This window comes from Salvelinus namaycush, chromosome 2 (genome assembly GCF_016432855.1).
Source record: "Salvelinus namaycush isolate Seneca chromosome 2, SaNama_1.0, whole genome shotgun sequence".
NCBI classification, from domain to species: Eukaryota; Metazoa; Chordata; class Actinopteri; order Salmoniformes; family Salmonidae; genus Salvelinus; species Salvelinus namaycush.
The window spans coordinates 58,489,357-58,504,249 of NC_052308.1; the positions used below are offsets into that span (position 1 = coordinate 58,489,357).

A 14,893-nucleotide genomic window follows, 5' to 3' on the forward strand; every position below is an offset into this window, starting at 1 on the left:
GGGGGTCAAAAGTAACAGTATCTGCTGTGGCCAGCAGCTGCATTAAGTACTGCAGTGCATCTCCTCATGTACTGCACCTGCAAGTTCTCGGACATTTCTGGGGGGAATGGCCCTAGCCCTCACCCTCTGATCCAACAGGTCCCAGACGTGCTCAATGGGTTTGAGATCCGGGCTCTTCGCTGGCCATGGCAGAATACTGACATACCTGTCTTGCAAGAAATCAAGCACAGAACGAGCAGTATGGGTGGTGGCATTGTCATGCTGGAGGGTCATGTCAGGATGAGCCTGCAGGAAGGGTACCACATGAGGGAGGAGGATGTCTTCCCTGTAACACACAGTGTTGAGATTGCCTGCAATGACAACAAGCTCAGTCCGTTGATGCTGTGACACACCGCCCCAGACCATGACGGACCCTCCACCTCCAAATCGATCCCGCTCCAGAGTACAGGCCTCGGTGTAATGCTCATTCCTTCGACGATAAACGCAAATTCGACCATCACCCCTGGTGAGACAAAACCGCAACTCGTCCGTCAGTGAAGAGCACTTTTTGCCAGTCCTGTCTGGTCCAGCAACGGTGGGTTTGTGCCCAAAGGCGACGTTGTTGCCGGCAATGTCTGGTGAGGACCTGCCTTACAACAGGCCTACAAGCCCTGTCCAGCTTCTCTCAGCCTATTGTGGGCAGTCTGAGCACTGATGGAGGGATTGTGCGTTCCTGGTGTAACTCGGGCAGTTGTTTCCATCCTGTACCTGTCCTGCAGGTGTGATGTTCGGATGTACCGATCCTGTGCAGGTGTTGTTACACGTGGTCTGCCACTGCGAGGTTGATCAGCTGTCCAGCCTGTCTCCCTGTAGCGCTATCTTAGGCGTCTCACAGTACGGACATTGCAATTTATTGCCCTGGACACATCTGAAGTCCTCATGCCTCCTTGCAGCATGCCTAAGGCACATTCACGCAGATGAGCAGGGACCCTGGGAATCTTTCTTTTGGTGTTTTTCAGAGTCAGTAGAAAGGCCTCTATAGTGTCCTAAGTTTTCATAACTGTGACCGTAGTTGCCTACCGTCTGTACGCTGTTAGTATCTTAACGACCATTCCACAGGTGCATGTTCATTAATTGTTTATGGTTCATTGAACAAGCATGGGAAACAGTGTTTAAACCCTTTACAATGAAGATCTGTGAAGTTATTTGAATTTTTATGAATTATCTTTGAAAGACAGGGTCCTGAAAAAGGGACGTTTCTTTTTTTGCTGAGTTTAGTTAGAATGCTCTATTGATAATAAATGTAACATGAAAACAAAATGCTTTGCTGAAGGGCACTGCTACAGATTTTTTTATCTTTGTCAGCTCAGGTATTCAAACCAGCGACTTTTTGGTTAGTGGACCTAACACTTTAACCTTGAGGCCACCTGCCACCATATTGACTGGAGAAACCATTTCCATTTTCAATAATTCTGTACTGCTCAACCTCCCACCACTCAATTTTGGTTGAGAATCACTGCCTGCGCTACACACGGCTATATTGGTACGGGACTAGTAAAGGCCCAGTGCACTACCTTCGTGAAACTTTTTATTTTTTTTATTTCCGGCGGCTATGCTCATGTCCAGGGCCCCTGACCTCCGGGGGCCCCCACTGATTCTGTTAATCACTCTCCCTCAGATATATTAGTCAAGGCAAAATATGTAGAATTGCAGGAAATTTGCTTTTTAAACTGCAAACGTCTTCTGCTAACAGATCCCTCGTGTAGCGGCTAATTGTATAGCTAATAGGCTATGTTTGTAGATCGACTGAGGTGAATGAAGCTACAGCAGTCAATGTGATAATTTATTTTATTTTTATTATTTTAAATTCTGTTCTCCAAATAGCATTTTTAAGATTTTAAATTGTATAAAAATGCAGTAAATGAGCTTCTCTTAATTGTTTTTGTTATGTAGCTCACTCCTGCCTATGGATGTCACGTTCGTTTCACTGCTTAATCAATCAGCTTAAGCTGATCAAGATGGGTAACATTGTATCTGAAACCATTTTCAAAGTTAGATTTTCTAGTGATAAGGGATGGAAGACCAACACCTTAGTTGAGGCAGTGGTGGGAAAGTATCACATTTTCATGCTTGAGTAAACATAAAGATACCTTAATAGAAAATGACTCAAGTAAAAGTCACCCAGCTGATCAAGATGGGTAACATATTGTATCTGAAACCATTTTCAAAGTTGGATTTTCTAGTGATAATGGATGGAAGACCAACACCTTATTTGAGGCAGTGGTGGGAAAAGTATCACATTTTCATGCTTGAGTAAACATAAAGATACCTAAGATACATAAAGAAAATGACTCAAGTAAAAGTCACCCAGTAAATACTACTTGAGTAAAAGTCTAACTATTTGGTTTTAAATATACTTAAGTATCAAAAGTATAAATAATTTCAAATTGCTTATATTAAGCTAGAGTCACATTACAACATGCAGACATAATTTACAAACTAAGCATTTGTGTTTAGTGAGTCTGCCAGATCAGAGGCAGTAGGGAGGACCAGCGATGTTCTCTTTAAGTGTGTGAATTGTATTTAATTACTTAATGCTAATTAATGCTATATGATACCTTGGGTAGCCTACCTAGGTAAACGGGAGTTGGCATTTCGTGGCAGTGATGTGTGGCACTCATCAAACAGGTGTAACAGTTTAACTTTACGTCCGTCCCCTCACCCCGACGCGAACCAGGGACCCTCTGCACACATCAACAACAGTCACCCACGAAGCGTCGTTACCCATCGCTTGCATAGCAAGGGGAACCACTACTTCAGGGTCTTAAAGCGAGTGACGTAACCGATTGAAACGCTATTGGCGCGGACCACCGCTAACTAGCTAGCCATTTCACATCCGTTACACAGGCACAGGGACAACTATGTGGGACTATTACATGCCTTTGCTGAATTTTTTTTAGTTACCAACCCATTTAGAGGCCACCACCATGTTTGCTTTTTGCTCATGGCCTATGATGGAATTTTCAATGAAACTGATGCGCTCTTCCGTCTTCTGCAGAACAAAGTGATGGATAAGGATTTCTGCCGTACCTGTATCAGCGACACAATGAAAGCTTTAATCGTTTATATGATTTGAGCAGAAATGTAAACAGTCAGAGTAGAGAGGGTGCGAATCTACTATAACATACCGGACAATATCAATGTTCAGATGATAGCCACGTTTGACCACTTTGGTGAACTTAATTTCCTTGGCTTAGTGCAATGCAAAAAAATGTACAGCTGCAGCTATCGTTAAGCTGCTCAGATAGCTGATGCTTAAAGTTTGTGAGGGAGATATAAGTCTCCAACTTCAGCGATTTTTGCAATTTGTTCCAGTCATTGGCAGCAGAGAACTGGAAGGATAGGCGGCCAAATGAGGTGTTGGCTTTGGGGATGACCAGTGAGATATACCTTCTGGAGCGCGTGCTATGGGTGGGTGTTGTTATGGTGACCAGTGAGCTGAGATAAGGCGGAGCAAAGACTTATAGATGACCTGGAGCCAGTGGGTCTGGCGACTAGAGCATACAGGTCGCAGTGGTGGGTGGTATAAGGTGATTTGGTAACAAAACGGATGTTACTGTGATAGACTGCATCCAGTTTGCTGAGTAGAGTATTGGAAGCTATTTTGTAGATGACATCGCCGAAGTCGAGGATCGGTAGGATAGTCAGTTTTACGAGGGTAAGTTTGGCGGCGTGAGTGAAGGAGGCTTTGTTGCGAAATAGGAAGCCGATTCTAGATTTTATTTTGGATTGGAGATGCTTAATATGAGTCTGGAAGGAGAGTTTACAGTCTAGCCAGACACCTAGGTATTTGTAGTTGTCCACATATTCTAAGTCAGAACCGTTCAGAGTAGTCGGGCAGGAGGGTGCGGGCAGCGATCGGTTGAAGAGCATGCATTTAGTTTTACTAGTGTTTAAGAGCAGTTGGAGGCCACGGAAGGAGTGTTGTATGGCATTGAAGCTCGTTTGGAGGTTTGTTAACACAGTGTCCAAAGAAGGGCCAGATGTATACAGAATGGTGTCGTCTGCGTAGAGGTGGATCAAGGAATCACCCGCAGCAAGAGCGACATCATTGATGTATACAGAGAAAAGAGTCGGCCAGAGAATTGAACTCTGTGGTACCCCCATAGAGACCGCCAGAGGTCCGGACAACAGGCCCTCCGATTTGACACACTGAACTCTATCTGATAAGTAGTTGGTGAACCAGGAGAGGCAGTCATTTGAGAAACCAAGGCTGTTGAGTCTGCCGATAAGAATACGGTGATTGACAGAGTCGAAAGCCTTGGCCAGGTCGATGAAGACGGCCGCACAGTACTGTCTTTTATCGATGGCGGTTATGATATTGTTTAGTACCTTGAGCGTGGCTGAGGTGCAACCGTGACCAGCTCCAAAATAGAGGAGGGTTGTTAAACATTGTTTTTGCTTTGTGGATAGTTGTGTGTTTTTTTTTATTGGGCATAGTGGAGGGTAATGCATTTTTCCCCTGGTTTATATTTGCTCTTTTGCAGGTTTTACTATATAATTTCTTCCATCCTAGCCAAATTTCCTCATCTGCTTGCATTCACCTCCCCTATATCAAGGTGTTTTGGTACTTCCCTTATACCACAGGTCAATATAGTCTACCAGTCTAACGGTCTATCCTCCCCTCTATCCACCATTCATAGTGACAATAGTGCAGTGAAAATGTCATTTGAATAACGACGCAAAAGCCCTGTGATTTGAATGTTTCATTCGATTTGGACCAGTTGTGGATCTACGCTCAACAGTTTATAAGGTCTAGAAAGGCACAGTAGCAGGCCTGTCGGGCTGCATTTTTCCTTCTGATACTGAATCCTCTGTCTGTTACAGATCGTCATTCTCCCATGTTGTCCAATATACAATGTGGCCACGTGTTCCCGGCAGGCCCAGTTATTCAAGAAAAGCTTAACACAGGTCTGCCTCCTCTCCAATCCGAACGGCTATTCCTTGCGCGCCTAGAACCTTCAATATAGCCAAAATATTTATAATTTTACTTTTTCAATGTATTTATTACCTTTTATATGGGGCATCAACACAACCAGTCACTTTTTTTTTCTATCTGATTAGGCTACTTCAAAAGTCTCCTGTAGGCAGGTGCATGTTCATCCAAAATATAATTCCAGCGTCCTCAAAATGGCTTGATAACCAGGTTTCCATTCAACCTTTTTACGCTAGTTAAGTAGCCTATATGAATTTGACCTTTCTGGATAGGATTGATGAGTTTCATATGGAGAACAATTTTGGTGGGGTGAATAATTTGAGTGCAACAATCCCTACATCAATTTATATTATGAGCAATTTGAGGGATATGGAAATTACATCTACATTTTGACAAAGTCCTCAATCTTACTTGATAGCCTAGGCAGCCGATAGTGGGCGCTAGATCTGCATTATCATCTAGGTTTGATTTGCCCAGGTGGTAATACACTTGTGTCCCCCATGGATCAGCTCCTACATAAAGCATCATCACTTTCAGGCTGCAAAGGCATCATTTCCCTCCTTAACTAAATTTAATGGCGGGCCGACCCCCCCCCCCCCCCCAAAAACGGGGAAAATATTTGTACTGTCTTAATAAAACAACATTTTCCACCAACATTTTCGTTTTTTCTGACAATTTAGGATGTTGCACACCCTTAGCTTACTTGAGGTGGCTAATATTTGGGTTGTGACATCATTTCTACAAACCAAATAATATCCTCAAAACTCTATAATGTCATTCCTAAGCATATTAACAATAGCCTAAATAAAAAAGATGTATTGCTATGGAGTTGTTTTAGATTTTCTTTTCTACACTGAACAAAAATATAAATGCAACATACAACAATTTCAAAGATTTTACTGAGCTACAGTTCATATAAGGAAATCAGTCAATTGAAATAAATGTATTAGGCCCTAATCTATGGATTTAACATGACTGGGAATACAGACATGTATCTGTTGGTCACAAGGTAAATGGCCCCCCTCGGGTTCGTGCCGTGGGGGAGATCTTCGTGGGCTATACTCGGCCTTGTCTCAGGGTAGTAGGTTGGTGGTTGAAGATATCCCTCTAGTGGTGTGGGGGCTGTGCTTTGGCAAAGTGGGTGGGGTTATATCCTGCCTGTTTGGCCCTGTCTGGTGGTATCATAGGACAGGGCCACAGTGTCTCCCGACCCCTCCTGTCTCAGCCTCCAGTATTTATCCTGCAATAGTGTGTGTCGGGGGGCTAGGGTCAGTCTGTTATATCTGGAGTATTTCTCCTGTCTTATCCGGTGTCCTGTGTGAATTTAAGTATGCTCCCTCTAAATTCTCTCTCTCTTCTCTCGGAGGACCTGAGCCCTAGAACCATGCCTCAGGACTACCTGGCCTGATGACTCCTTGCTGTCCCCAGTCCACCTGGTCATGCTGCTGCTCCAGTTTCAACTGTTCTGCCTGCGGCTATTGAACCCAGACCTGTTCACTGGATGTGCTACCTTGTCCCGGACCTGCTGTTTTGACTCTCTCTACCGCACCTGCTGTCTCTAACTCTGAAGGATCGGCAATGAAAAGCCAACTGACATTTACTCCTGAGGTGCTGACCTGTTGCACCCTCTACAACCACTGTGATTATTATTATTTGACCCTGCAGGTCATCTATGAACATTTGAACATCTTAGCCATGTTCTGTTATAATCTCCACCCAGCACAGCCAGAAGAGGACTGGCCACCCCTCAGAGCTTGGTTCCTCTCTACGTTTCTTCCTAGGTTCCCGACCTTTCTAGGGAGTTTTTCCTAGCCACCGTGCTTCTACATCTGCATTGCTTGCTGTTTGGGGTTTTAGGCTGGGTTTCTGTACAGCACTTTGTAACATCGGCTGATGTAAAAAGGGCTATATAAATACATTTGATTGATTGATTGAGATACCTTAAAAAAAAGGTAGGGATCAGAAAACCAGTTAGTGTGACCACCATTTGCCTCATGCAGCATGACACATCTCCTTCGCATAGAGTTGATCAGGCTGATGATTGTGGCCTGTGAAATGTTGTCCCACTGTGCGAAGTTAGTGGATATTGGCGGGAACTGGAACACGCTGTAGTACACGTCAATCCGGAGCATCCCAAACATCCTCAATGGGTGAGTATGCAGGCCATGGAAGAACTGGGTAATGTTCAGTTTCCAGAAATTGTATACTGATCTTGTGACATGTGGCTCTGCATTATCATGCTGAAACATGAGGTGATAGTGGGGGATGTATGGCTTGACAATGGGCCTCAGGATCTCGTCACGGTATCTCTGTGCATTCAAATTGCCATCGACAAAATGCAATTGTGTTCGTTGTCCGTAGTTTATGCCTGTCCATACCGTAACCCCACCGCCACCACGGGGCACTCTGTTCACAACATTGACATCAGCAAACTGCTCACCCACACGACACCAGCTGCCCGGTACAGTTGAAAACGGGATTCAGCCGCGAAGAGCATACTTCTCTAGCATGCCAGTGACCATCGAAGATGAGCATTTGCCCACTGAAGTCAGGGCCAGTGGGCAAAGACCCTGGATAGCACGCAGATGAGCTTCCCTGAGACGGTTTCTGACAGTTTGTGCAGAAATTGTTTGGTTTCATCAGCTGTCCGTGTGGCTGGTCTCAGATGATCGCGCAGGTGAAGAAGCTAGATGTGGAGGTCCTGGACTGGCGTGGTTACACGTGGTCCACAGTTGTGAGGCCGGTTGAACGTACTGCCAAATTCTCTAAAACGACGTGGAGGTGGCTTATGGTAGAGAAATTAACATAACATTATCTGGCAACAGCTCTGGTGGACATTCCTGCAATCAACATGCTAATTGCACGCTCCCTAAAAACTTGAGATATCTATGGCATTGTGTTGTTTGACAACCCCATTTTAGAGTTGCCTTTTATTGTCCCCAGCACAAGGTGCACCTGTGTAAGGATCATGTTTAATGAGCTCCTTGATATCCCACACTTGTCAAGTGGGTGGATTATCTTGGCAAAGGAGAAATGCTCACTAACAGGGATGTAAACAAATTTGTGCACAACATTTTGGAGAAATAAGCTTTTTGTACGTATAGAACATTTCTGGGATCTTTTAATTCAGCTCATGAAACATGGGACCAACACTTCACATGTTGCGTTTATATTTTTGTGCATTCAGGAAATTTTCAGACCCTTGACTTTTTCCACATTTTGGAACGTTACAGCCTTATTCTAAAATGTATGAAATAGTTTTTTCCCCACAACAATCTACACACAATACCCCATAATGACAAAGCAATTTTTTAAAATGGTTGCAAATGTATTCAAAATAAAGAACTGAAATGTCACATTTACATAAGTATTCAGACCCATTACTCAGTACTTTGTTGAAGCACCTTTGGCAGCAAATTTCCCAATTCTTATGTTGAAGCATGTCGGGGTAGGTTCCTTATTGGTGAAATCAGCAGTCAGACAATATCTTCTTTAAGTAAATCAATCAAACCTTTATTAATGCAATTGCAGACAGAAGTTAACAATGGAAACACAGCATGTATGTCTCAGAGTAAGTTCTGCGACCAAGCAAAGGGCGCATCTGATTATATACCTGTTATCACTCCAATGAGTTGAGGTTATCTTAATGCAGATACCTAGAACAGTAGCTCCTCTAAATTCTAAGTATCATCAGCATTTTCCACTGTCGCACGAGATCAAAGTGGCCAACCTAGACAGTGTTTACTTCTCAGCTCTTTACCTAGTTCTGGTCTGTCTCTCACCTAGCCTGCAGGCACGTTCTTGCAACAGCTAGGCCGTAACCGCAATAACTAATATAGATAGCTTGTGCAAAGTATAGTGGCAGAGTTCAGACACATCGCAACAGTATAATAGTGAGACCTGCTATTATAAGGCCTGTACCAAGCATATGAGTCTTAAGGTCCCCTTAATCAATAATGGGGAGGGTCTTTGGGACCCTTCCCCTACAAGCACCTTTGGCAGCTGCCCCCACCATGCTTCACCGTAGGGATGGTGCCAGGTTTCCTCCAGACGTGACGCTTGGCAGTCAGGCCCAAAGAGTTCAATTTTGGTTTCATCAGACCAGATAATCTTTTTTTTCTCATGGTCTGTCCTTAAGGTGCCTTTTGGCAAACACCAAGCCGGCTGTCATGTGCCTTTTACTGAGGAGTGGCTTCCGTCTGGCCACTACCATAAAAGCCTGATTGGGGGAGTGCTGCAGAGATGGTTGTCCTTCTGGAAGGTTCTACCATCTCCACAAAGAAACTCTGAAGCATCGTTAGAATGACCATTGTGTTCTTAGTCACCTCCCTGACCAAGGCTCTTCTCCCACGATTACCCAGTTTGGCTGGGCGGCCAGCTCTAGAAAGAGTCTTGGTGGTTCCAAACTTCTTCCATTTAAGAATGATGGAGGCCACTCTGTTCTTGGTGACCTTCAATGCTGCAGACATTTTTTGGTACCCTTCCCCAGATCTGTGCCTCGACACAATCCTGTCTCGGAGCTGTACGGACAATTCCTTCGACCTCATGGCTTGGTTTTTGCTCCGACATGCACTATCAACTGTGGGACCTTATATAAACAGGTGTGCCTTTCCAAATCATGCCCAATTTACCAGAGGTGTACTCCAATCAAGTTAATAGAAACATCAAGGATAATCAATGGAAACATGATGCACCTGAGATCAATTTTGAGTCTCATAGCAAAGGGTCTGAATACTTATGTAAATAAACATTTGCTAAGAACCTGTTTTCACTTTGTCATTATAGGGTATTGTATATAGATTGATGAGGGAAAACATATTTAGTCAATTTTAGAGTAAGGCTGTAACGTAACAAAATGTGGGAAAAGGGAAGGGATCTGAATACTTTCCTAATGCACTGTAGGTAGGTGATAGAAATGGCTTATTATTCCTCACCAGGAGAGGGCGTACTCCCCTTGTGGGATAAAAAGTACTTGACCTAGGCCAAGGAGGATTGTGGAATCATTCATGTTCCAGACAGTCTTGAATGTAGCTATTGAAGTGATACGTTTAAGGTGAGCAGAGTTGTACTAAACATTCACCATTGACGTTAGAGGTAGCAGGTAGCCTAGCTGTTAAGCGAGTTGGGCCAGTAAACGACACTGTCTCTGTTTGAAGGTTGTGGATCTTCCAGAAGGATTACAATCCCAAACAAGCATCAAAAGCAACCTGGAATGGTTGAAGAAACACTGGACTGTTCTGGAGGGGCCAGTGAAGAGTCCAGGCCTGAATCACATCCATTATCTATGGTGAAAGCTGAAAACAGCAGTTGGTGGAGGGCACCCCTCAAACATTGAAGAATTAGAGCAGTTTTCTCCTGAAGAGTGGGCCAAATTGCCAGTAGAAAGGTGCAGCAAGGTCATTGATGGTTACAAGAAACATTTGTTGACAGTTATCTTGGTTGCACAGCCTTTGGCCAAGTATGAGTGCCCGAGGGACAATAATTTAGTCCATGCTATATCTTTATTTTCTCAATCCATATTCTAAACTTAAGTTTACAAAAAAAAATGTTCTGCCATGTTGAAAGTTCAATAGCAAGGAGTGGAGAATGTTTTTTATTTTAAATTTCAACTTATTTTAGAAGAAATAGGGGATTATTTAAGAAGGTATAGGGGTGCCAATATATTTGGAAGCAATACTGAAGTGTCAGCTGAGATTACACATAAACATTCTCCAAATGACTATGATGGATCAAACATGAATTTTGGAGAAGTCAATTCAAATATATTTATTTATAAAGCCCTTTTTACATCAGCAGATGTCACAAAGTGCTTATACAGAAACCCAGCCTAAAACCCCAAACAGCAATTAAGAGTACATGGCAATTAAAGCCTGACTGTTATTCAAGATGTTCAAACGTTCATAGATGACCAGCAGGGTCAAGTAATAATCACAGTGGTTGTAGAGGGTGCCAGACATAAATGTCTGTTGGCTTTTCATAGCTGATCATTCAGAGGTCAAGACAGCAAGTGCGGGAGAGAGAGAGAGTCAAAAACAGCAGGTCCGGGACAAGGTAGCACGCCTGGTGAACAGGCCAGGGTTTCATAGCCGCAGGCAAAACAGTTCAAACTGGAGCTGCAGCACAAACAGGTGGACTGTGGGCAGCCAGGAGTCATCAGGCCAATTAGTCCTGAGGCATGGTTCTAGGGCTCAGGTCCTCTAGGAGGAGAGGGAGAATTAGAGGTCCTGGCAGTTCTGTGCAGACTTAGGACAACTGAGCTTGTAGAAATAAGCAGATTCAAATATGAGTCCGTAATTCGCTTTCTAATGATCATGATCCTTTCGTCAAAGAAGTTTATGAATTCATCACTGCTGAAATGAAGGCCATCATCTCTTGGAGAATGCTACTTTTTTGTTAGCTTTGCGACAGTATCAAAAATACATTTTGGATTGTTCTTATTCTCAATTAGGTAAAAAAAAAAATTGGCTGATCGAGCAGCAGTGAGGGTTCTTCGATATGGCACGGTACTGCCTTTCCAAGCTAGTCGGAAGACTCCCAGTTTGGTGGAGCACCATTTCCGTTCCAATTTTCTGGAAGCTTGCTTCCAGGCTCGAGCATTTTCTGTATACCAGGGAACTCATTTCTTGTGACAAATGTTTGTTTTTAGGGGTGCGACTGCATCTAGGGTATTACGCAAGGTTAAATTTAGATCCTCAGGTGGTTAACCGATTTTTGTAATCTGACATCCATGGGTAGATGGAGGGAGTTTGGAAGGACATCTAGGAATCTTTGGTTGTCTGAGAATTTATAGCGCTGCTTTGGATAATCCTTGGTTGGGGTCGGAGCAGATTATTTGTTGCGATTGCAAACGTAATAAAATTGTGGTCCGACAGTCCAGGATTATGAGGAAAAACATTTAGATCCACAGGACAAAACTAAATCCAGGGAATCACTGTGGCAATGGGTAGGTCCGGAGACATGTTGGACAAAACCCACTGAGTCGATGATGGCTCTGAAAGCCTTTTGGAGTAGGTCTGTGGACTTCCCCTTGTGAATATGGAAGTCACCAAAAATGGGAATATTATCTGCCATGACTACAAATTCCGATAGGAATTCAAACATCTGCTTTCGCAGGATATGGGCACTAGTGTAACCAGGAGAGGCCTCATTTAACACAATCAATTCATCAGGCTTGAGCCATGTTTCAGTCAGGCCAATCACATCAAGGTTATGATCAGTGATTAGTTCATTGACTATAGCTGCCTTGGAAGTGAGGGATCTAACATTAAGTAGCCCTATTTTGAGATGTGAGATATCACAATCCCTTTCAATAATGACAGGAATGGAGTAGGTCTTTATTCCAGTGAGATTGCTAAAGCAAACACCACCATGTTTAGTTTTGCCCAACCTAGATCGAGGCACAGACAGTCTCAATAGGGATAGCGGAGCTGACTACACTGACTGTGCTAGTGGCAGACTCCACTAACATGGCAGGGTGACTAACAGCCTGCTGCCTGTCCTGCACCCTGTCTCATTGTGGAACTAGAGGAGTTAGAGACGATTATCAACTTCCTCACTATACGTTACACCATGAAGCCACAATTCAAGACAATTTCCCCAACATTCTTGCCCCGTATAGCTAAATTGTACAAATGACATGCAACCAGTGGAGGCTGGTGGGAGGAGCTATAGGAGGATGGGCACATTGTAATGGCCGTAATGGAATAGTATGAAACCACATTTGATGCAGTTCCATTAATGCCATGCCAGCCCTTACAATGAGCCCATCCTTCTATAGTATAGCCCACCAGCCTCCTGTGCGTACAACGGTTGTGATACAATGGAGTTTCTCTGCACAAAACTACAAGTGTCGTGAAGACACAAATGGCAGGGTAAACATTGCATAAACAAACTTGATAGTTTCTTCGAAAAAGTAGTTCACTACATCCTAAACTACTGCTTGATAAATGATATCGACAAATCGCAAGAACGGATCATGCTGGAGTCCGATGTTTACAGTGTAATTTTGCCTGTTAAAACAAAAACGGTTTCAAATGATAATTAGGCAGGTCTGACGCCAAAAAAGGAAATGGCCTACTTCACCTATATTTTATTTTATTTTGCAAAAAAAGGGCCTCCGTCTGTACAAACAAACCAATCAAGCATTACTTCATATACTGTAGTATTGTTTTAATCTCGTCTTGAAAAATAAATTAACGAAAATAACTTTAAACTGCAACAGAAGAAAATTAAGTTCACAGACATTCGTTGCCAGCAGGGGTGGAATTGCAGTGCTCAATGTAGATTACTTTACAAATGTATATAAAAAAGAATTTATTGGACATACACAAATCACGAAAGCATTCATTTAAATACAGTAAACTGCAGTGGCCTACCACGAAACCATTGTTCTCCCAGCTACAAAAAAGGTATAGAAAATGTATTTATATATGTATATTTCGTACACATGCCCCATTAGGGATGTGTTAAAAAATTAAATAAAAACTGTACAAAACAGCACACATTGGCGGTAATGGTCTGGATGGAATAATTGCAACAGAATAACAATTCTAATACTTCAATAGAAATATACAAAATGATTCACCTTAAGAGCAGCTGGTTGAGAGATGTAGTGGGAGGTGGGAGGGTGACGCTGAACTAATAGGCAGGCTACAACTAGCTATACCTCGATCGGTGTGTAACTGTGTAGTCGCGAAACGCCAATGACAAGTGTTAGTGAAACAGAGCAGTGGTTGTTCTTACATTGATTGATATTCCATTCACTCAGACAAGTAGGAAGGAAAACGAGAAAGCTCTTAGAGAAGACAAGGAGTACATTGTAGCTTAAATAGTCCTCTAAACGCTGCATGTCCCAGACAACCACTAATAAAACTACTGAGCTGTAAATTGGCCCCGCTTCAATAAAACTACCACAAAATGTCCTGTCACTATAACAATAATCAGTTTCCATTGGCTGGAGGGGGGAAGATGCATCTCACAAGACATCCAATCAGCAGTCTGATCAAAGAAAAGGAGGCGGGCTCATCCTTCTCCACACTGCCAACCGCTCGTAATACCGCCTTCTCATTGGGTGTCTGAGTTAAGTGACGAGCAGCTAGGACCAATTACAGAGGGTAAAGCTGTAAACTTTGGTTCTACGGGCGAGTTGGCAGTGTTAGTGTGGGCAGTGGGTCTCCCATTTACTCTAACTTGCCGTGCTGTGACACCGGCTCGCTCAGACAAGCAGAGACTGTTGACCACACTCAGCCTAATGTTACCCTCCATATAGTGATCGCCCAGAGGCTTCAACACCTGGGGAGAGAGACAAGAGTGGTGGGAAAGAAAAGGAGGAGGGGAAGACATCAGATGAAAGGGAGGGGAAAAGGATAAAACCTACAACTGGAGGTGGAGAGAAAGGAGCAAAGAAAAGAAAGCAAGCTTCATTTGTTTGTTCGTACATTCATCCATACCAAAAATGGAAATCGTGGCAGCTTATCATGAACGCGCACACACTCCCCGATGTCACCCTACCCACCCTAAACCCCACAACATATGAGAATTCAACCATGAAAGTGCCAACCTGTATTCTACATTTGTGGTGAGAACCAGGTATAAAATGCCGCTTTTAAATACTAAACCAGCATGGCATGGGGACCATGAGCTATCAAAAAAGAAAACATTTATATATAGTCCTAAAAATGGACACCGGAAACTAAGCGAAGGGGGGGGGGAACGGCAGGTGCTAGTTTTTCTTCTTGACATTGTTGTTCGAGGCTAGTCTCGTTCTCTGGGCCGTTATCAAGGAATCCAATGGGACTCGACTCCTCGCCACCTCAAAGAGTTTGGAAAAGATCTGAAAACAAGGCAAGGGAAGTATTGCGGCTGTGTTAATGACATTAGTAGTGACGTTTGAAGTTATTTCTGCCTCAAATGACAAAA

At 43.4% G+C, this 14,893-nt stretch overlaps 1 protein-coding gene across 2 annotated transcripts in view; it reads right to left on the bottom strand.

The window, feature by feature from the left end:
- Positions 1-14,331: 14,331 nt before the first annotated feature.
- Positions 14,332-14,893, bottom strand: part of LOC120065044 (atlastin-2-like) — a 28,086-nt gene continuing 27,524 nt past the window's right edge. For both annotated transcript variants that reach the window (XM_039015717.1, XM_039015708.1), the window contains one exon: positions 14,332-14,807. In XM_039015717.1, coding sequence (XP_038871645.1) covers positions 14,697-14,807 — 111 coding nt within the window. In that variant the 3' untranslated portion in view covers positions 14,332-14,696. The remainder of the gene's footprint in view (positions 14,808-14,893) is intronic.